This window comes from Salmo salar, chromosome 22 (assembly GCF_965601325.2).
Source record: "Salmo salar chromosome 22, fSalSal1, whole genome shotgun sequence".
Taxonomy (NCBI): Eukaryota; Metazoa; Chordata; class Actinopteri; order Salmoniformes; family Salmonidae; genus Salmo; species Salmo salar.
This window is the reverse complement of record NC_138312.1, coordinates 5,050,752-5,074,629: the sequence shown is the minus strand read 5'-3', so window position 1 is coordinate 5,074,629 and position 23,878 is coordinate 5,050,752. Positions and strand designations below refer to the sequence as shown.

The 23,878-nt window shown below is 40.4% G+C and overlaps 2 protein-coding genes across 2 annotated transcripts in view; both read left to right on the top strand.

Moving 5' to 3' along the window:
- The window catches only part of uqcc1 (ubiquinol-cytochrome c reductase complex assembly factor 1), a 40,534-nt gene extending 38,020 nt beyond the window's left edge, over positions 1 to 2,514 (top strand). The window contains exon 9 of the mRNA XM_014165899.3: positions 1,796 to 2,514. Within this exon, the coding sequence (XP_014021374.2) occupies positions 1,796 to 1,930 (135 nt within the window). The 3' untranslated portion in view covers positions 1,931 to 2,514. The remainder of the gene's footprint in view (positions 1 to 1,795) is intronic.
- A 9,930-nt stretch (positions 2,515 to 12,444) lies between these two features.
- On the top strand, positions 12,445 to 20,418 carry sack1c (scaffolding CK1 anchoring protein C). Its single transcript, XM_014165898.3, has 4 exons — positions 12,445 to 13,252; positions 14,768 to 14,935; positions 15,264 to 15,388; positions 18,833 to 20,418. The coding sequence occupies exons 1-4, from the start codon at positions 12,743 to 12,745 to the stop codon at positions 19,809 to 19,811; spliced, it is 1,782 nt and encodes a 593-aa protein (XP_014021373.1). The 5' UTR covers positions 12,445 to 12,742; the 3' UTR covers positions 19,812 to 20,418.
- The last annotated feature ends 3,460 nt before the right edge of the window (positions 20,419 to 23,878 follow it).

Genomic DNA, 23,878 nt, shown 5'->3' with positions numbered 1-23,878 from the left:
TCCATGAGCTCAAGACACTTAATTAAAGATGCAATATGTAACTTTTTGGGTGTAAGTTCTGTGTGTGTGCGATTTCTATACTTCCCATTTATTTAAGTTTTATTTTTGCGTCTTTTACTTTCAGTTTGAAAATAAAATATTTCTGGTTATTGAAAAGGTATTTCATAGCGGTTTGGATGGGGGAAATTAGGTAAAATCATGAAGTCAGTGATCTTCAGGTCAGAAAGTCGGAGCTCTAGAAAGAGGCCAGTGATTCCGAGTTGGATGACCCTACAAATGTACTTTTCCCAGTCAGAGCTTGTTAATGGCACGCTAATTACAGGAAATAGCTTACGGTTGTGAGCGTGACGAAATAAAAGCAGGGCATTCTACCTGAGAATGGTTGTACTTGGACTGTCTCGTTTGCCTATAGTTATCATCATTTGACTTTGGTGCAGGTCATGTTGTTCTTCACATTACCATCTCTGGTAAACACACACTATATCAAATAAAATCAAAGTTTATTTGTCACATGCACAGGATACAGAAGGTGTAAACGGTTCAGTGAAATGGTTACTTGCATAGTGGAGTCATTTTTTAGACATGTTGCTAGCTAGCTAAACAATTAGCCATAATACCAACTCATAACATTAGTACCATGCATGAATCTGTAGGTAGCTAAAGCTAACCAACTAGGTTCAATGTTAGCTAGCAATGCAAATGTATTCCTGAGATAGAAATAATATTACTACACAGATCATACACAACATTAGCTAGCTAACGGTATGCTTTAACTGGCACTGAAAACAATTTCTGACAAAATTCGAAACATATATCTGAAAATGTAGCTTGCTAAACTCTTACCCGTATACATGGATGAACGCTTCTCCCTCTGTCATATATGCCATAGTTGCCGTTAGTTTGAAGATGTAATCCGGAGACAGGTGTTTTATACAACAGCCTTCTGACTCTTTTCAACTCCCTCGGTTAAAAAATTATTCCGTGACAACATGCCGTTTCTTCCCCATCACTGTCATCAGAAGACTCTACAATGTCTGGTTCAGTTAAAATGTCAGGGATTTCCTCATCTGATTCATTTGCAGTGTCCGAGAGAGTCAGCATGGCACGATTGTCCTACAGAAAGTCATCATCACAACCTTTTTTCCCTCTGATCTTGACTTTGTCGATAACACGTAAAATTCAGGGCAGCAACATTGAGAGCAGTAGCAACACTTTTGCAGTTCTTCAAATCTTTCTAAAGCTGTGGTAGAAAGGATTATCGACATACTGAGCAGCTCATGTTATAGACTGACGCGTGGTACACCAATCTGAACTCATCTCTCTCAGCATGTCCAGCCCATCCATTATCTCAGCCAATCATGTCCAGCGGGAAGATTCATGCCATTTTTCGTGGCTAAAAGAACTAGGCTTGTAATTTAACAATTGTATTTACAGATGGCATACTAGTTTGTTATTAAGGCACATGAAAGTTCACATGTTCCGGAAGACATTTCTGCAAAAAAAACATATTTTTGATTTAAATAATAAAATGCCTCTCCTGTGAAGTAGTGACGTGCGACATATGCCTAGCTTCTTGAAACGGGTCACAATTTACAGCACTTGAGTTTTCGTCCAACACAAAATACTATGTTGAGAAAAATACTTGTTTTGGTTCACCATTTCAACGTTCCACAAACTATCATTGACTATTCAGTACATAATAAAAATATGAAGCATCAGTTTGCCTCTGTAATGATGTCCTTGTGCCAGTCTTAATGGTGCTTTCTTTGTCTTGATCTGTGCTTGTTCCACACAGATGCAGTTTATCGATGCTCTGGACGGGGAGGACCTCCTGCTGACTGGGGAGGTCAATTGGCGCCCCCTTCTGGAGGATAATGCACAGAGCATCCTGAAGGTCCCCACGCCCACCTACAACGACGCTGGGCTCTAAGACGCCCACCCCCATCACCCTGCTCCACCTCCTTCTCTACCCATACTCCTCTGTGTCCAGAAACACTGTACTCTAGGCAGGATAGCCATGCAGGGACTCACACCTGATCTACACAACATACACCCTCTCTCTCCCTTCACCTCCCCTACCCACCCTCCAAAACAACCCCCTAACCAGTGTCCCATCAACCAACCAACTGACTGGCAGGGAATACCATCCACCGCCATTTCCTATAAGTTTTGAGAGTAAGAAGATGCCGGCTTGTTGCACTTCATTTAAAAAATGATACAGAAATCCTTTCTAGTTAACTATTTTTTTTTTCTGATGCCATAATATTTATAAGCGTTCTTTTATAGCCTTTGCGGTTACATGCCCCGCTGTCTAAGTTTTTCTGGTGCAGCGGTTCCGTCTTCCAGTGCTCTCAGAACGTTATGGGAAACATATACATGTTGCCTGGCGAGTCATCAATGTATAAAATGGGACTTTTGCCCTAATTGAAATAAGTCTCAAAGGAATCTTTGTTTTTCTTTTTGTTTGTATGAATCCTCCTTCAAAATAAATCTGTAAACCAGTAATGAAATGCCTGATGAATGTAGCCCAGTTTTGCATAACAGGTGTGCTAGTTGATACATGTTTGTCAGTTGCTCTCAGCCAATTGCTTTAGGTCTTTGACAATGAATGGAGCCTTCTCCATGGAAACGGTGGTGTTGGGTTTCCCTCTGACTGACAGATCGCTGTCTCGTTGGTCCACAAGGGGCTCTGGGAGAGGGAAAGAGTCTACTGGGGGCTGTGTGTGTGAGAACAGGTCTAAAAGGTGTTTAAGAAAGGGATGTTTTGTGGTCTGGAGAAGAGACATAGATACAGACTCCTCTCAGGAATAACAGTTGTCCAATTGCAAATGAATTACAGAGGCCCCACCATGTGGCCCTTTTTTGTTAAATTCATCTGAAAGAATTTGAAATGGTACATATTTTCTGGGGCTGTATGTTTCCTTTTTTACACCTTTGGTTTGGAATGTGTGAGAGTGTCTGGCCATCCGTGTGGCTGTTCAGCTGACTGTCTGTGACTGTGAGGGAGGGAGTGGGCCCTTTTAGGTCCCACCTCCTGCATTTGTTTTAGGGCTTCTCTCAGTTCTCTCATTCAGTGAAATCACCCCATCCATTCAGTCTTTCACCTATGCTTTGAACACTCATATGGGAGATGTATGTCACATTTCCCATGAAAGTTTAGAAAACGCATTTAATGAAAGACAACAATCCAAAACTAGCGATGGGGGAATGAATAAACATGCTATTGGTCATTTTATGATGCTTGAAAGTGATATAAACAAAGATGGAGTCACCATTGTTCACTTAAGCCCCAGGTCTATATAAAAAGGACTTTATATACGGTTGTTAGTGGTTAGTACTACATAGTCATATGATCCTGTTTGGTGTACCTTTCTAGGCCATGTCTACTTGCTCTGCGGGCAGCCAGGCGCTGACCTATGCTGCTAACAGAGAGAGATCATGTGCAGGTTTACAGCACGGTGGTTTTAGAGCAGTCATCAGGACAGCAGTAAAACTAACGCAGTCTTCCTGTGTGAAATTATCCTTCAGGTCTGTCACCTGGTGTTTACTTACTACACCATGACCCACACAGCCTGCTCACATGACCAGGCAGGCTTCAGTGTGCCACTTCTGTTGTTACGTCTTCCAGTACTGTGACCCTTTTGCGTTCAGATCATTGTCACCCCATTTCCTCTACTTATTTGTGTTCAGATCAGTCACCCCATTTCCTCTACTTGTTTGCGTTCAGATCACTGTCACCCCATTTCCTCTACTTGTTTGTGTTCAGATCGGTGCTCCACCTTTGGTACAAAGATTATTTTGTGATCTGAATAGTGCTGCGGTAATCTTATCAAAGATGACCTTTGAGTTTTCTTGACCTTGTGATTTCAACCAGGAAAAATTCAGGGCTCTAACCAACACCACTATATTTCCAGTTTGGGTGAAAGTTGAGGGAAGCCTTAGTGAATATTCCCAGTGAATTGTTGGATGAGAAAGTTATTCTCCTGTTGTGAAACAAACGTGGTATTTGCCCGTAGTTTAAGTAAAGTAGTCTCATCTATGTCTCAGAGATATACAGTGTAACGCCCAACCTTCCCCCAAACTATATTTAACAACCTACCCAAAATATTAAATCTCAAACAGACTTTAAACAGGAAATGGCAAACTCAAGTCGGCTTAGTCAGTGTTCCCATGGTACTAAACTGTAAATGTCCCGAGGCCCAGACCAGAGAGTGACAAACAGCGTCTTGGAAAAGGTTGACGTTAAGCTGTTGAGAGCAATGTTGTCAGGCTGCAATTTATTACCATGAGCTGGATGGAGGCCCTGGCACCGCACCAGGGAGTCAACTGGTTCAAACACTGCACAGTTTTTTTCCTATTTGTTTTCTTCATGAGTGTCCTGGAGGAGCACTCACCCTCCTGCTGTGTTAAGGGAGTGTTTAGTGCATGCCTATGGGTGGAGGAGGTTTGACGTCACAAACCCAGTAGTATCACGGCTAAGCTCGCTTCAGGTGATATGCATAATCTCTAGGTGTAAGCAGTACTGTCAGTAACTTGAATGCAGAACTTGTTTCCTCCCTAAGGAGATAATGTGGTATGTTGATTTAGCTTAGCTCAGAAAACATGAGGGTTGTGGCCCACGTTGATTTCAGAGAAATTGTTTTAATTGGGATGTCATATAATCAATCAAAAATGACACTCCAAATTGCTCAGTGAAAATCTGAGATGGCCCTTCCAATTTGAATTTACTTATGCTCTCAATTTTGCAGGGATAAACATCTGTATGGCATTTCCATTGTATTAATAAAATTAGGTCATTTTAAGCATTTGTACTCTTAAGTCTCTACCTGGTACAGCCAGAAGAGGACTGGCCACCCATCGGAGCCTGGTTCCTCTAGGTTTTTTCCTAGGTTCCTGCCTTCTTGGGAGTTTTCCCCTACAGCAACCTTTCGGTTACTGGCTACCCCTTGGCTACCGGCCGCCCCTCTTTGTGACGACTGCTAATGAAAAAAAAGCTTTATAAAATGCGTTGGATTGATTTGCCGTAAATATATCATCGAGATATGTTAGGTTTGTACGGTGAGAGAGTTTGTACAGTGAGAGACAGAATAACAACAAAAAAATCCAGAAAAACGCATGTCAAAAAATGTTTAAATTATTAGCATTTTAATGAGGGAAATAAGTATTTGACCCCCTCTCAATCAGAAAGATTTCTGGCTCCCAGGTGTCTTTTTTATACAGGTAACGAGCTGAGATTAGGAGCACACTCTTAAAGGGAGTGCTCCTAATCTCAGCTTGTTACCTGTATAAAAGACACCTGTCCACAGAAGCAAGAAATCAGATTCCAAACTCTCCACCATGGCCAAGACCAAAGAGCTCTCCAAGGATGTCAGGGACAAGATAGACCTACACAAGGCTGGAATGGGCTACAAGACCATCGCCAAGCAGCTTGGTGAGAAGGTGACAACAGTTGGTGCGATTATTCGCAAATGGAAGAAACACAAAAGAACTGTGAATCTCCCTCGGCCTGGGGCTCTATGCAAGATCTCACCTCGTGGAGTTGCAATGATCATGAGAACGGTGAGGAATCAGCCCAGCACTACACGGGAGGATCTTGTCAATGATCTCAAGGCAGCTGGGACCATAGTCACCAAGAAAACAATTGGTAACACACTACGCCGTGAAGGACTGAAATCCTGCAGCGCCCGCAAGGTCCCCCTGCTCAAGAAAGCACATATACATGCCCGTCTGAAGTTTGCCAATGAACATCTGATTCTAAGGACAACTGGGTGAAAGTGTTGTGGTCAGATGAGACCAAAATGGAGCTCTTTGGCATCAACTCAACTCGCCGTGTTTGGAGGAGGAGGAATGCTGCCTATGACCCCAAGAACACCATCCCCACCGTCAAACATGGAGGTGGAAAGATTACGCTTTGGGGGTGTTTTTCTGCTAAGGGGAAAGGACAACTTCACCGCATCAAAGGGACGATGGACGGGGCCATGTACCGTCAAATCTTTGGTGAGAACCTCCTTCCCTCAGCCAGGGCATTGAAAATGGGCCGTGGATGGGTATTCCAGCATGACAATGACCCAAAACACACGGCCAAGGCAACAAAGGAGTGGCTCAAGAAGAAGCACATTAAGGTCCTGGAGTGGCCTAGCTAGTCTCCAGACCTTAATTCCATAGAGCATCTGTGGAGGGAGCTGAAGGTTCGAGTTGCTAAACGTCAGTCTCGAAACCTTAATGACTTGGAGAAGATCTGCAAAGAGGAGTGGGACAAAATCCCTCCTGAGATGTGTGCAAACCTGGTGGCCAACTACAAGAAACGTCTGACCTCTGTGATTGACAACAAGGGTTTTGCCACCAAGTACAAAGTCATGTTTTGCAGAGGGGTCAAATACTTATATTCCTCATTAAAATGCAAATCATTTTATAACATTTTTGACATGCGTTTTTCTGGATTTTTTTGTTATTCTGTCTCTCACTGTTCAAATAAACCTACCATTAAAATTATAGACTGATCATTTCTTTGTCAGTGGGCAAACGTACAAAATCAGCAGGGGATCAAATACTTTTTTCCCTCACTGTAACTTTGTACGTGAGGCTATCATGAAAAGGACTACAGAGTAAGCCAAGCACTTCTTAATTGTTGTGCTATATCCTTTCATTTAAGAACCCGAACCTCTATCTGCTACTGTCAATCTAACTACAATTTATTCAGCCAGTCTTTACAGGCAATTCCCAGGAGGTTAAACATGATCTAGGAGAACTGGATTAGCAGTGTGAGAGCAGCTAGCTTAGAAGGTTATCTGATGAAACGTTCCATGTTAGAGTACATTTTTTTTTAGATCCAATACTTAGTCAAGACTACAGTAGGATTGTAGCATAACCTAGACCTGTCTTGTGAGCCCTAAACGCATGCACGTGGATGCAGCTTGGTTTGATAAATAGACAGGGAAATAAGTGCTACGTTTTTTTTTCGGACTGAATCAAGTTGGAATGTTTTCCCTAGCTGAGAGAAGAAGAAAAAATAAGAAAAAATGCTTAGGACTGACACATCTTACCGAATATGTATAGTATGCAAACCCTACAGCATGTGCTACAGTACCCTTATATGTTTGATGGTTTTATTAGCAAAAGTATTTCTCCACAGAGAATGAATTCATTAGGAGAGTGTAGGCCTTGTGTCATATGGGGCATCCTTGACTTGTATCAACTTTTGCTGAGCGGTTGCTGGGACAAGTTCATTTTAATCAAATCGAATTTTGCAAATTTGTACTTGCCCTCCCTGCAGGGCTGTGGCTGTCATTTCCATTTAGAATGTAACTCCTGTTATTTAAGCATTACTTCAGCACCTCTTAGCACCACCCTTCACAAACAATCAGATCAAAACCATTATTTGAGTTCTCCATCCTGAAACATCAGAAAAGCTAAGGAAGAAGGTGCCAAAGATGCCAGATGTCTGGGTAGTTCAACAATTCAATGGTAGTGCTCCGTCTTCCATTTTTTTGTATTTACTGGAATAATGGGTGGTGGCATATTACTATTGGTGGGATATTTATGTATAAATTAATAAATAAGGCTGGCACGTAGTTCATAGTCAATGTATTATTATGATTACCATTTCACCTATTTGAAAGGTCCAATTGGTATTTCTGAGAATATATGTCCACTCAAACTCAGCAAGATAATCCTGCTGTGTATTATTGATTGTGATTTCCAAAGGATCCGTTGAAAAGAAGTTGAGGTCCCATATCTAAAAAGGGAATATCTGTTTACTATTTTGCTGGTCCCAAAAGTGATTGGAGCAGCAAAGCAGTGAGCGAACATGATATTTTTCTGTTTATTGGACCTTCTTTTTGTCCAGCTCCTGTTATTATTGTGGATGTGCGTAAAACCCCCTCCATTCATTATTTCTATATCTGTTAAAATAATGTGCTATTCACAACACATGTGTTTGCTGTTGTATCACGATGAGCTGTGCCACCACTATGGGCAGCGGTGTAGCTTCCTCATTGTCTAAATATATTTTATATAACACCATTGATGAACACTATAGACACTGAAATTACAGCCTGAAGCTATTACATAAGTCAGTCAGGAACTCCTGTATCATTGCTTTTTGCACATTATGGAATACTTTATGTAGCTGTTTTCCTGGAGAATAATGTTAAGGTTCTCAACATGTTTCCCTTTGCTCCACCTGAGTTGAAAGAACCTGGTTAAACCTGATTTGTTAGTTTTGTAAAGAACAGACTGTAGTTGCAGTGGTAATAGTAGTGCAAACTGATGGCAAATCCTGTCTCGTGATAATGGGTGGCTAGAGAAAGAACACATCTAAGCTGTTTTGACAGCTTTAAGATTAGCAGATATGAATGTGATCAACAAGAATAACCCAACTTGTACTGTTAACACTTCAGTGACTGACGATTAGTTGATTCGGAGATAAGTTATTGTAGATAAGGGCTTGATGTCAGGCATTGCATGTATGATATCAACCAGGTATAATATTGCTTAACATGAAATAGTAACTACAACCATGGGTATTGATTACCTCTACACCCTGCGCATCACTTCATAATGGAGTACCCCATCCTGTGCCTTCAGTTACTAGTTTTGAGCTTTTGTGGGAAGAAAGTTTCCACCATGGGTGGGCCTACATCTGTCTTACCCCAGTAAGGATCTCTTCAGTGAATGTGATCAAAAGTATTAAACGCTGATCAGTTTAATTTTTAAATATCCTTCTTTTGAAATGGAACCTTACATTATGGAAAGTTCAATCATTATTTTTTTATTAATCAATTTGACCTGAAAGATAAAGGAAATACAAAGCAAAAGACAAAAATAAAATATCTGAGCCTTAGATGTGAAGATGTAGGCTACTTATTTCCTTCCTGTTGAGGACTTTTAATTCGAGTGTGGATGCTTTTTTTAAATATAATTTACCTTGTGGCCTTTTATATGCAAGATGACATGTAAATTAAATTCTACAATGTCATGCACTCTTCCCTAGTTCGTATATTTACTATTCAGTCAGTGGCAGTGCAGCCATAGCCAAACTGGTATGATATGAGTGCCTGATCAAGCAAGCCTATTAGATCTAAATGCTTACATTGCTAGAAGGCCAAATACTAGATGTAACATAGTAAAGGTAAATCCGAGGCACTCAAATTAGTATGATATGTTATATTTGGTATGGTAATATAAGTCAAAAGTAGGGTGGGTGGAGCTCATCTTGGTCAACTTTAGCATTTTAGATAATTAGCATATTTTCAACTACTTAATACTTTTTACCTACTTTGCAACTACTTAGCATGTTGCCTAATCCTTCTCCTAACCTTAACCCTGTTAGCTAACCCTTCCCCTAACCTAACTTTAACCCTTTTAGCTAAAACATCCCCTAACCATAACCCTTTAACCTAACTCCTAACCGTAACCCTAACCCCTAGCCTAGCTAATGTTAGCCAGCTATCTAACGTTAGCCACCTAACTAGAATTCGTAATGTATCATACGTTTTGCAAATTTGTAACATATAATACGAATTGTAAATAGTAACATATCATACGAAATGAGTGATGGCATCCACAAATGAATACATCCAGAATAATATGAAATGCTCTGAGACCAGGTTGAAAATAGAGGTAAATTACTACCAGATAGGCTTGCCTTGTGGACCTGTTTGTCAAATTTAGGTGGACACACAACTCAGAAGCCATATCTTTGACACTGCTTGAGACCCATTTGCCTATTACATACAAAATTGGGTAGGCCTATAAACAATGTATAATAGGCCTACATTGCCTACTTATAACCTATGTAATAAAATAAAGGTGACATCAGGTATAGGTTTGTAACAGCGTACTAGGAGAAGTTGCAGCCATGCATTCGTTTGTTCTATGCAGACTACAAAAAAAACTAAAACAATGGAGTGCTAATCCTACATTGTCACTTAATAACTTTATCCCACTCACGGGGAGGGGTGGAATTGAGAGAGCTCTCAGCCGAATTGAGGTGGAACATTAGACTGTGTAGAGCCCTTAATCTAACGTAGCAGGCATAAAGGCCTCCCTGAAACGCAATACCACCAATGTTACATATATATACACTACCGTTCAAAAGTTTGGGGTCACTTAGAAATGTCCTTGTTTTTGAAAGAAAAGCAATTTTTTTGTCCGTGTAAAATAGCGTTTAAATTGATCAGAAATACAGTGTAGACATTGTTAATGTTGTAAAGGACTATTGTAGCTGGAAACAGCAGATTATTATTATTATTTTTTTTAATGGAATATCTACATAGGCGTACAGAGGCCCATTATCAGCAACCATCACTCGTGTTCCAATGGCACGTTGTGTTAGCTAATCCAAGTTTATCATTTTAAAAGGCTAATTGATCATTAGAAAACCCTTTTGCAAAAAAATAGTACCCGCAAAACACCAGTCTCAACGTCAACAGTGAAGAGGCGACTCTGAAAAAGCCATATCTCAGACTGGCCAATAAAAAGAAAAGATTAAGATGGGCAAAAGAACACAGACACTGGACAGAGGAATTCTGCCTAGAAGGCCAGCATCCCGGAGTCGCCTCTTCACTGTTGACATTGAGACTGGTGTTTTGCGGGTACTATTTTTTGCAAAAGGGTTTTCTAAAAGGGTCCCCCCCCCCCCCATCATCATCAATCTACACACAATACCCCATAATGACAAAGAAAAAAACAGGTTTTCAGAATTTTGGGAGAAAGTATTAAAAATAATAAACTGACATCACATTTACATATGTGTTCAGACCCTGTACTCAGTACTTTCTTGAAGCACCTTTGGCAGCAATTACAGCCTCGAGTCTTCTTGGGTATGACCCTACAGAGCAGCTCACAGATCACTGCACCTGTACATAGCCCATCTATAAATAGCCCAAACTACCACCTCATCCCCTACTGTATTTATTTATTTTATTTATTTATCTTGCTCCTTTGCACCCCAGTATTTCTACTTTGCACATTCATCTACTGCAAATCGACCATTCCAGTGTTTTAATTGCTATATTGTATTTACTTTGCCACCATGGCCTATTTATTGCCCTACCTCCCTTCTCACCTCATTTGCTCACATTGTATATAGACTTGTTTTTCTACTGTATTATTGACTGTATGTAACTCTGTGTTGTTGTATGTGTCGAACTGCTTTGCTTTATCTTGGCCAGGTCGCAGTTGTAAATGAGAACTTGTTCTCAACTTGCCTACCTGGTTAAATAAATGTGAAATTAAAATAAAATAAAATAAAAAGCTTGGCACACCTGTATTTGGGGAGTGTCTCACATTCTCCTCTGCAGATCCTCTCAAGCTCTGTCAGGTTGCTGCAGAGCTATTTTCAGGTCTCTCTAAAGATGTTAGATCGGGTTCAGGTCCGGGCTCTGGCTGGGCCACTCAAGGACATTGAGAGACTTGTCCCGAAGCCACTCCTGCATTGACTTGGCTGTGTGCTTAGGGTCATTGTCCTGTTGGAAGGTGAACCTTTGCCCTCAGTCTGAGGTCCTGACTGCTCTGGAGCAGGTTTTCATCAAGGACCTCTCTGTACTTGCTCCATTCATCTTTTCCTCGATCCTGACTAGTCTCCCAGTCCCTGCCGCTGAAAAACATCCCACAGCATGATGCTGCCACCACCATACTTCACTATAGGGATGGTGCCAGGTTCCCTACAGACGTGATGCTCAGCATTCAGGCTGAATAGTTCAATCTTGGTTTCATCAGACCAGATAATCTTGTTTCTCATGGTCTGAGAGTCTTTAGGTGCCTTTTGGCAAACTCCAAGTGGGCTGTCATGTGCCTTTTTACTGAGGAGTGGCTTCCGTCTGGTCACTCTACCATAAAGGCCTGATTGGTGGAGTGCTGCAGAAATGTTTTGATACCCTTCCCCAGATCTGTGCCTCGACACAATCCTGTCTACACACAATTCCTTCAAACTCATGGCTTGGTTTTTGCACTGACATGCACTGTCAACTGTGGGACCTGATATAGACAGTTGTGTGCCTTTCCAAATCATGTCCAATCAATTGAATTTACCACAGGTCGACTCCAAGTTGTAGAAACATCTCAAGGATGATCAATGGAAACAGGATGCACCTGAGCTCAATTTTGAGTCTCATAGTGTCTGAATAGTTATGTAAATAAGGTATTTTGTTTATATATATTTTTAAATAATTTTGCAAAAATGTCTGTAGATTGCTAAGGAATTATTATTCTTTATTATTTAACAAAATGTGGAAAAAGTCCAGGGGTCTGAATACTTTCCAAATGCACTGTATGAAGGCTACCATAAAGAGACGCTGGGGATAGGTTTTCAATTTCATATCATGTGAGCGAGAGGTGGAGCCAGATGACGTTGGGGTGTATTCATTACACTGATTCTGTTGCAAAACTTTTCGTAAACGGAAGAAAACGGAAAAAGGACGAGACCTACCTGTATGTGTCCAATAGAAACTCTTGTTTTCGTTGCAAAACGCAACTTTTTGAACTAATGATTACACCCCGGTGAGCAAGAGGCGGTGTGCTTCTGAACAGACTATTAGACCAACAATACCAAAGCCCCCGCGGGAATAGCCTACAGTCGCTGTCATGATCGGCAACTAGAGAAGTCCAGTCCATTTCAGCGCAGGCCGTTTTCATAAAGAGACTACTAGTTTTTAGAGATTACATTTGCTATATGCCTGTAAGAGTACTGTAGTGCACGAGAGTACACCGCCATCTGTTACCTTAGTGCTGCGTAGGCACAATGATGAGCTCCGACGCGCTCCGGCCGACACAGAACTCCGGGCGCAAAGCGCTTGGTAAACTCGCCAACAGGTTAGAAGAAGTGAAGAACCCATGGCGACAAGGCTCGACGCTCGAACTCAGCCACAACGAGGCAGCCAGGTTGGCAACAGACGCTCTGTTGGAGTCTGGGGAGAAGGAATACAGACGAGTTCTGACAGAGGAAAGGGAATTAAATTTTCTCTCGCCGCTTGAGATTCATTATATTACGGAGAATGCAGCCAAGAACTGTAGCTCCGACAACAGCTCAAATGGCACTGAGGGGGACATTGGGGAGGGGGATACGGTGTCGGAGCTTACCTCGGGGACCTATTTCCCAATGATGTCCGACGAAGAGCCACCTATTCTGGAACTAGGGTGGCCAGAAAACCCCCAACGATACGGACCCTCAGAAACACAGATCTATTTCCAAAGGGACAAGACTCACAATGTGAAAGACCTCATTCGGTCATTAATTAATAAAGCAAAAAGGGTAAGTCATTGAATTTGTGTGTGTGTGTGTATATATATATATATAGATAGATAGATAGATAGATAGATAGATATATATATATATATTTAAACACACACACAGTAACGGCCAATGGCTAATGTCCCCTAAAAGGCACTTGGGTTATTTTCCTACCTCTGTCCACTCCTGTGGCATGGCTATAGGCTTATTTTGCTTTAATACAAACAATTGAACTATTTGACATGTCTAAACATGCCCACGTACTGTATGTTTTACAATCTTATCTGGAAAAGCTGTGTGTTGTCGCTAAAACACACCTTAATTTACCTCCATTTATTTTAAAGGAAATGGGGGGACATACAAGCCTTTAAGGTTTCGTTTTGGAGCAAGAGGCCTCCCCATACAGTAGCCCATAGGCCTAGGCTATAATTTTCTTAGGGTCCTCAATGTTTCATACATTCATTTCAGCCTGTAATGTGTGTGTCATATTCATTTGAAGAAAAGGTAGCCTATTGCGATAGCAATACTTTTTACTACAGTATGTACCGAGGCATTCAGGCCTTCAACTCATGCCTAGTTATCTTGTGTTAGATAAAATTGTTAACACTTCCTTAGAATACCCTCTGCATAATGCATTATAATGCACATCATATGTGTCTTAATCATATATTACTACATTCATATAGCATTATGACCAATACTATATAATGCCTTACAAAGCAAAGCGTTATAATGCCATATATGTAAACCTCATTAAGAGAGCATTATATTGTGCTCATCAAGGGGTATATTCCTCTTTTTTCAATAGGCTAAAAAAGGGTATATTCCCATTCTCCTGCACACCCTCTAATACAGTGTTTCTCAAACCTCTCCTCAGGGACCCCCAGACGTTTCACAATTTTGTTGTAGCCCTGAACTAGCTCGCCTGTTTGACTTAGTCAAAGGCTTGATGATCAGTTGACAAGATGAATCAGGTGTGCTAGCTCTGGAATATATCAAATACATAGAACCGCTGGGGGTCCCCGGTGAGAGGTTTGAGAACCACTGCTTTAATACACCTAGCTGTCTTGCACACCAAACATGATTGCAGAATCACTCTTGACAAAATTTCCCAATGAGCATTTCATATAGGCATTATAACACTTAGCTTAACACTTAGCCTGCTTATAATGCTTTATGTAGATGTTAATGAGCAGCTAGAAGCACCTTTTGTTGTGCATTATGCATTGCTCATAAGGCTTATAAATGTGCTTAGACTGCATTATGGGAGTACATTCATAGGAAGTGTTAGCAAATTATTTCACCAGGTCAAATTCCTGGTACATGTAAATGTACTCGGTGATTCTGATTCTAAAATTGTATGATCGTTTTAATTATCGTTCATACTTGGCTGGTACAAAATACAGATGTGATAAACATAATTATTATTATAGGCCTATAGATAAAATTACCAAATAGAAAATAACAGAATTGCACCCTGTTGTCCGTCCATAAAATTACATTTTTGCATTTATCAACTTTTCCCTGTGTGTGCAGGTCATAGCTTTGGTCATGGACCTCTTCACAGACGTTGATCTGCTGTGTGACTTGATGGAGGCCTCGAACAAACGCAAGGTCCCTGTGTACATTCTCCTGGATGAGAAGAATCTCAACTACTTTGTTGACATGTGTGCAGCACTGGACATCCAGAACTCTCACCTGGGTGTAAGTATGGGATGTGGTGGGTGCATGGGTTGATGGATTGCTGAATAGAATGTACTATTTATACTCTGTGTATTTCGCTCCCTCTTTTCTCCCCCCCTCTCTCTCGCTGTATTTCTGCTTCTGTCTTTCCCTCTTATTCTATGTGTGTGTGCACGCATGTGCATGCATTCATTATACAATGTGCAGTGGTACACTTTTTCAGTGTGAAAACGGAAGATGGGTTGATACCATTTATTACCTTCAAACATACATCATGATTAATTAGACATTGTTAATCTTATTGGTGTTATTATTTCCACAAAATTTGACATTTTCATTACCTTTCCAGAACATGAGAATCCGCAGTGTGTGTGGAGATACGTACTGCACTAAAAGTGGGAAGAAATTCACCGGGCAGGTCCAGGAAAAGTTTATGATTATAGACTGTGAGGAAGTCATTGCTGGGTCATACAGGTAAGGATTGTACTCATGTGTCTTGGGAAAATACATATCAATTATTTATCTATTCATTTGCAGTAAATCTAAAGCATAATAAGCGTGAACTGAGAATTCCTATATTGCACGGTATGCTGCTTCAGCTAAACTCTAGCCTTGCTCTGGACATTGTCTACCAACATTGGGTGGCACTCTGAATTATCTAGTAAGGTGACTCAGGCAAACATAGCTGTAATTTTAGTCATTAGGTAAACATCCCATTCCTAAGTGCTTTGTGCTCTCCCTCAGTTGAGCCTTGGTACCTTGTACCGGGATCCAGAAGCCAATTGGTCAAACTCTTTGGAGAGTGGATGGGATAGGTCCTCTAGGAGGAAGGTCACCTTGTGCAGCAAGTGTTTGTCGTGTCAGGCAAGGCTGGGTAGCTGTGATCCCATTAGATGGAGAGCAGACTTTGATGGTTGTCTATAAGCAGTTTTTACAGATAAATGGTTTAATAACGAAAACGTTATCACAACGGATTCAGGGGGACTCTATAGGCAAAAAAAGAATATGTTCCGCTATGTAATAGTTATAACAGCTAAATAACCACTGCATTAAGCTCTATCTTTGATGTCGATTAAATGTCTCCCAAAGCTAGTGGCCTACGGTGCTTTTATTTAAATGTTTGTATTTTTTTGGGGGGGGGGGGGGGGAGATCAGCTTTAATATTGCAGATAGATTGTAGCTTCCATTAATGTAATTGTCTGCATCATTTCCAGTCATATACTCATTCAAGGGTTTTTCTTTATTTGTATTATTTTCTACATTGTAGAATAATAGTGAAGACATCAAAAGTATGAAATAACACATATGGAATTATGTTGTAACCAAAAAAGTGTTAAACAAATCAAGATATATTTTATTTTAGATTCTTCAACGTAGCCACCCTTTGCCTTGATGACAGCTTTGCACACTCTTGGCATTCTCTCAAAAACAATTTGGTAACTACATGATTCCATATGTGTTATTTCGTACTTTTGATGTCTTTGCTATTATTCTACAATGTAGAAAATAATGAAAAATAAAGAAAAACCCTTGAATGAGTATGTGTGTCCAAACTTTTGACTGGTACTGTATATATTTAAAAATGTACATATATTTTTTTATTTTCTCCTAACCATACCACCCCTCCCCTAATTGGAGTAAACAGTGCTTTTCTTGTACCATTGATAGAAGTGGAAGCATTTGAAACAAGCAAATAATACTTGACCATGATAGGAGTGGTTATAAAATTAGTCCCAGTAAGTGTGTCTTAACAATTGAAGAAGTGCATACATGTACTTATTAACTACACTGTATTGCTCTTGTCACTTAATCTCATGCAAAACATTCGTACACCCTCCATTTTGAAAAGCACTTGTATCAGTTGAACAAACGTGTTCTTGAGAGCCCTCGGGCGTTTTATGGGCTTGATGAAGACTAGAGGAAGGTGTGTAGAGGAAGTTGAGAAGAATGTGTACTTTTCTTCCTTGGCCTTACTTCCTTGTCTCACTTCACTTTATGGGGAATATGTAGCTTGTATGTTTAGATTTTGCCTTCATGTTCAGACAGGAAGATAGAAGTGTCAGCTGATGATGATTCATTACTGGGTAGGGAGCAGGTAGGACGGTCTACAAGGGTTTAACTTGTGGGTGAGTGTGCAAACAATGAGGTTTGTACGCATGTGCCAAGCCCTCAGTCAATGCAAAAGCATTTACCTGTAGAGTTTACTGGAAATATATCTGTAGTTCCATTTTATGTTTATCTTGAAATTCAAACAAAACACCTTATATTTGGAGGTGGTAGCTATTTTGACTATCAAGCACATCCGTATGACAGGCTTTACAACAATGAAAGGGAAATCAGTAGTACTTCAAACAAAAACAATTGCTCACATACAGAGGAACACTGAGATGCTATGTACCCAAGTTCTTCTTCTGGTTCAGTATTCAAATTTAATTCAAAGTTAGCCTGTTCATATTTGTTTGGTCTTGAAAACGTGCTTCCCCTATGAAACTGTTCATAACACAGGTATTATTATACAGGCATTACGTATTATGTGGTCATAGTGCATTCTAAGTAGGGACGTCACAATATATTATCACAATACTTAAGTGCCAATACGATATGTATTGCAATTCTCATGGTTCTCACGATTCTATATTTATCGCAATTCATTACTGAGATGTTATTGTGATTTGTCCCAAACATATTGCTCACTATATGTCTGCTGCGGAGAGACGCAATTTTTTTTTTGATCAGTCATGGAAATAAAACTTTAACTTTAAGTATCAGCTGTCAGAGTAGCTTACAGATCATTGCACCTGTATATAGCCCATCTGTAAATAGCCCACCCAACTACCCCATCCCCATATTGTTATTTATTTATTTTTGCTCCTTTGCACCCCAGTATTTCTACTTGTACATTCATCTTCTGCACATCTATCACTCCAGTGTTTAATTACTAAATTGAAATTATTTTGCAACTCTGGCCTATTTATTTTCATACTTCATTTAAAGCACTGTATATAGACTTTTCTGTTGTGTTATTGACTGTATGTTTGTTTATTCCATGTGTAACTCTGTTGTTTGTGTCGTACTGCTTTGCTTTATCTTGGCCAGGTCGCAGTTGTAAATGAGAACTTGTTCTCTACTGGCCTACCTGGTTAAATAAAGGTGAAATAAAAAGAAAAAAGTGCAAAAAACATGTTAGCTCACTATTTAAAAAGAAGATGGAGAACAAGCTATAGGATGAAAAACACCAGAGTTTTGGTGCAGGTACAGCCGACTAACGCAAGCTAACCCTACCTAGCAAATAAATAAATACATATATTTTTTAAATCGATACTTGGAGTCAAAGTATCAATATAATATCATCCAAAATAATATTGCGATATGTAACCATCTCTTTTTTTCCCCATCACTAATTATAAGACTTGTCATAAGTATCTTTGAACTACTTATAATGTGTAAGTGTCATGTTATAATGAATCGGACCTGTCAGTCATTTTTGCCTGTTGGAAATTGCCACATAGAAAGACGACATTAAGTTGATTTATAAAACTTTATAAGGCCTCATACATGCTTAAAACAAATGTTTTATAACTATACGCCCTAATTAAAGTGTTACCAAACTGTCATATTGCTTGCTGCATGTCGTCTAAAGCTGTTAAAAAGATATGTCTCACCAGAATTAGTTACCATTTGCACAGGATGTACTTATCTTTTTTTGAAGGTTTATAAATAGTGTGCAAACCATTTGTGAGTTTAAAAAGCTATGCACTACAGGTAATTTGTTTTTAAGTAGAACATTACTGGGTAGGGATGTATTTGCTGTATGGCATATTTAGCCCATTAAGTACTGTGTACATTTGTGTGTACATACTGTACAACTACTTGTTGTTGAAGATGTCATTGTTTTCGATCATGTTTCCTTTCCTGTAGTTTCAGCTGGCTCTCAGCGCAGGTCCACAGCAACATGGTGATGCACTTCTCTGGGCAGATCACTGACAGCTTCGACCGAGAATTCCGCTGCCTGTACGCTGACTCGCAGATCATTGACTGTTTCCATAACCCAGATGAGGAGGGTCTCCCTTACTACCCCTACCCTGTTACTGCGCCCAACATGGGGCTAGACTTCTTCCCCGAGAGGTCACGGGATAGGGTTCTGAGTTCAGAGAACTCCAGCAGCCAATCCAGTTGCAGCATGTCCAGCATCAAGGCAGCACCCGGCATGACCAATACGGTTTACAAGGTCACTCAAGGTCAAGACAAGAAAAAGACCAGCAACTCTCACCTGAGCCCTGAGAGGAGAGGAGGGGCACTAACTCCCTCCCTTCATAATCAGACTGCCGAAGACAGGAGAGGCTCCCCCAATGGGACCAATCACAGCCCAGTTACAGAGCACCCTTCCTCTGGGATCGGCCAATCGGTCGGGATAGAGTGGTCCAAGTCCATCCCCACAGAGTTCCGCCAACCAAACGTTGGCGGAACAACGTCCAAGTTTCAGGCTCTTGGTTTATACGATCAGAAGTCGAGCCTCTTCAACAGTAGCCCCAAGACACAGTCTCCAATGCCGGACAGCAAACTCTCTGCCAAGCAGAGGATTACCTCCAACTCCGTCATCAACAAGCTCACCGACCTCTTCCTCCCCCCAACTGAGAAGGACTTCCTCCCCCCAACTGAGAAGGACACCTACATCTTCAGGAGGTCTCCTCCTCACAGCACAGCCTTTGGGGGGCCAGACCTCTCCCAGACAGAGCCGGAGAGCGAGCAGACTCCCCCGCCACCGCCCGCCATGATAAACCGGAAGGACCACAAACGCATGACCTTAGGCCACAGCAAACTAGACCTGGTCAACCACTACAACAAGATGAAGTCCAAACAGGTGTACAGCAGGTTTGAGTTAAAGAATAACAACTGAGGCTCTGCTGAGAAAGTACTTTACCTCCCTTACCCCCATCGCACTGGACCTCCAGGAAGCAGAGCACACTCTTTTGCCTTTTGTAGAGAACATTATAGTGGAGTGGCATTTTGTACCTTAATGCCACTATAGGAGTTTAGAGGAGGGTACAGTACAGCCTCAATTAGCCTGTTTACACTGAGTTGTAGTGATAGCTTTTTAGCATTTGCATGTAGACATTGAAGCTGTGGCGGCCCTGCCAATAAGTGACATGACAAATCTTGCTTAGGGCCCTCCAAAAGGCTTGGGCCGGCCTTTCATTCAATGACTGTGTATTGTGTTCTTATTTCTGTGAGTGTCTTTCACTAGCCAGTATGGTTTTAATGATTAATACTGTATGAAATGAGTTGTAAATGGAGTTTTACTGTTTTTTAAGATGTGTTTTTACTTTTTATCACACCTACTCATTCCAGGGTTGTTCTTTATTTTTACTATTTTCTACATTGTAGAATAAAAATGAAGACATCGCTACAAGAGCATTGCAGATTTTGTGCGAATAAAATTAAACGTTTGAAAATACCGGGATGGCTCAAAGACGGGACCGGTATCAGTAGCCCTCAGATTTTGGTGCCCCAGCGGCCGGCCCCGAGCAGCCGACATGGGGATTTTGTCTCCGATCTCAAAAACGTGTCTTGGATATCTAAATCGCACCACAATAATGTAGTGTACGCCCAGCTTTAAAGGTGCAATATGCAAAAATCTCTGCAATTTTCTGACTGTTAAACTGAAATTAGGCAAACTATTAGAATTGTATATGTGACAAAACAAGCAATCCATAGTGTAGAGAATCACTGTACCATCTAAACCACTGTGAAATATATTTTCCATAACCAAATATATTGTATTTTCAGCACTTTGAAGCTGGTGAACTGGAAGTGTAGAAATGGCGCACATAGAGCAGATCTGCCGCTTCTTAGACTTGCTTTCAATGAGAATGACAGATCTATAACGCACCTTTCTATGTGAATTTGGTCGGGTCGCCCAAAAAGTTATATATTGCAGCTTAAAGAGATGAGTTTGCAAATGAAATGTGTGAACTATAGTTATAACTGTTACAAGGGCTAAGATTAACTGATTACAGTGTTACTAAAAATAACAATTTGCAATAAAGATGTTTTTGATTGGGGTTCTAATCTAATTCTGTGTATGCCACCAAATATAAATACTGACGATGTAGGGTGGTCCCAGCCCACAAAGTGACCCTTATCAACTGTATGCAAGGATTCCTCTATGTTGTCTTAGAAATCCTGCATTATTTCGCCAATCTCCATTCTGTCACACCTCAGGGTAGCAGAGGTTCTATTGTGATAACATCCTGTAGGTCTGATGTCTGAGTGGAAGTTAACTCAACAGTAATGCAATTGGTCAACCACTCAGATTTTGAATCCAACTAACTCAGATGCTTATAAAACAGTCTTAGATTCATTGTCTCTCTCTCTTCTTTGCTCCTGACCTGCGCTGTTGAGATACTCTCTCACTCCCATGAGCTATGGTCCATGGCTCCTTTGTTTTTCTCTCCCTATCTGATCGTCCCTAGAATAATGCCTTGCAATGCTTGTTAATGCTTTCTAACTTAAGCATAATGTAATCATTCATTTCACAATGTAATTAAATCTATTTGCCTTTGGCAGACAATTCTTATTCCTGTACATTTTTACATTTTAGTCAGTTAGCAGACACTCTTATCCAGAGCGACTTACATTGAGTGAATACATTTTTGTACTTTTTCATACTGATCCCACATGGGAATCAAACCCACAACTCTAGCATTGCAAGCGCCATGCTCCACCAACTGTGCCACACCAGAGGATCTGTAACTCAACTAGACTATCTTGCATATTGCTGAATCATCTTTATGGAGTCAGATAAACATTTTAACAGGCTTTGTTAATATATAAATTGCATAGTCTTATCACGGGTCACATGTGAGGTGTATATATAATATATACTTAGGCTATATGATAAATATTACCCCACTATGATGGTAATGACGATGACAGGATACTCTCAGGAAAACATTTATTGCTCACATATAGATTGTGCCCCACTTCTCTGCCCTTTTCTTAAAGTGTGCACTTGTACATTTCCCATCATCGATTTAACAATGTGCCACATAAAGGTCCACAATGGCCCTGGAGTTGGATAGGGTACCCTCTGATGCACCATTGACATGAGCCAGAAATAGAATTTGACCAAGCCGTGTGCCCTGACATATAATTACAGTATGTCCTTGTTACCCATGAATTTGCTGGCTTGCATACCAATTGGCGAGCTGTCCAGGAGTTACCCCATCACTACCAGTCAGGGGATTACTCTAGTTTTGGGGGAAGATGTGAAATCTTTGACCTGGTTCAGTGGTCCTTTGTAGGGCAGAATGGGTAACTATCTCTACTGGTCGTGTTTCAGACCTGACTGTCGTTCTTTAAGGTTTCACAACATCAATTAAATAAGTGGACCACTGTGACTGTACACCAACAGGTGTACATTTTGACCCCAAGGAGTAAAAATAAATCATATTTAAAAAAAAATATATACAGTTGAAGTCGGAAGTTTACATACACTTAGGTTGGCGTCATTAAAACTCGTTTTTCAACCACTCCACAAATTTCTTTCTTTCTACTTTAGTTTTGGCAAGTCGGTTAGGACATCTACTTTGTGCATGTGTAACCGATGTGAAATGGCTAGTTAGTTAGCGGTGGTGCGCACTAATAGCATTTCAATCGGTGACGTCGCTCGCTCTGAGACCTGAAGTGGTTGTTCCCCTTGCGTTGCAAGCGCGATGGGTAACGATGCTTCGTGGGTGTCAGTTGTTGATGTGTGCAGAGGGTCCCTGGTTTGAGCCCAGGTTGGGGCGAAGAGAGGGACGGAACCTACACTGTTACACATGACACAAGTACATTTTCCAGTTAGGATCACCACTTTATTTGAAGAATGTGAAATGTCAGAATAATAGTTGAGTGATTTATTTCAGCTTTTATCTCTGTCATCACATTCCCAGCGGGTCAGAAGTTTACATACACTCAATTAGTATTTGGTAGCATTGCCTTTACATTGTTTAACTTGGGTTAAACGTTTCGGGTAGCCTTCCACAAGCGTCCCACAATAAGTTGGGTGAATTTGGCCCATTCCTCCTGGCAGAGCTGGTGTAACGGAGTCAGGATTGTAGGCCTCCTTGCTCGCACACGTTTTTTTTCAGTTCTGCCCACAAATTTTCTATGGGATTGAGATCAGGCTTTGTGATGGCCAATCCAATACCTTGACTTTGTTGTCCTTAAGCCATTTTGCCACAACTTTGGAAGTTTGGCATTTGGAAATTGCTCCCAAGGATGAACCAGACTTGTGGAGGTCTCCAATTTTTTCTGAGGTCTTGGCTGATTTCTTTTGATTTTCCCATGATGTCAAGTAAAGAGGCACTGAGTTTGAAGGTAGGCCTTGAAATACATCCACATGTACACCTCCAATTGACTCAGATTATGTCTATTAGCCTATCAGAAGCTTCTAAAGCCATGACATAATTTTCTGGAATTTTCCAAGCTGTTTAAAGGCACAGTCAACTTAGCGTATGTAAACTTCTGACGCACTGGAATTGTGATACAGTGAATTATAAGTGAAATAATCTGTCTATACACAATTGTTGGAAAAATTACTTGTGTCATGCACAAAGTAGATGTCCTAACTGACTTGCCAAAACTACAGTTTGTTAACAAGAAATTTGTGGAGTGGTTGAAAACGAGTTTTAATGACTCCAAGCTAAGTGTATGTGAACTTCTGACTTCAACTGTATATGTATGTATGTATGTACGTACATACATACATACATACATACATACATACATATATATACATACATATATACATACATACATACATACATACATACATACATATATGTATACATATACATATGTATACATATACATATATATATATATATGTATATGTGTATACATATGTATATGTATGTATGTATGTATGTATGTATGTATGTATGTATGTATGTATATATATATATATATATATATATATAT

Coding starts and splice junctions, on each gene's coding strand:
- sack1c (XM_014165898.3), top strand. CDS start 12,743: ATGATGAGCTCCGACGCGCTCCGGCCGACACAGAACTCCGGGCGCAAA. Junction 13,253..14,767: donor TAATTAATAAAGCAAAAAGG/GTAAGTCATTGA, acceptor CTGTGTGTGCAG/GTCATAGCTTTGGTCATGGA. Junction 15,389..18,832: donor GTCATTGCTGGGTCATACAG/GTAAGGATTGTA, acceptor CCTTTCCTGTAG/TTTCAGCTGGCTCTCAGCGC.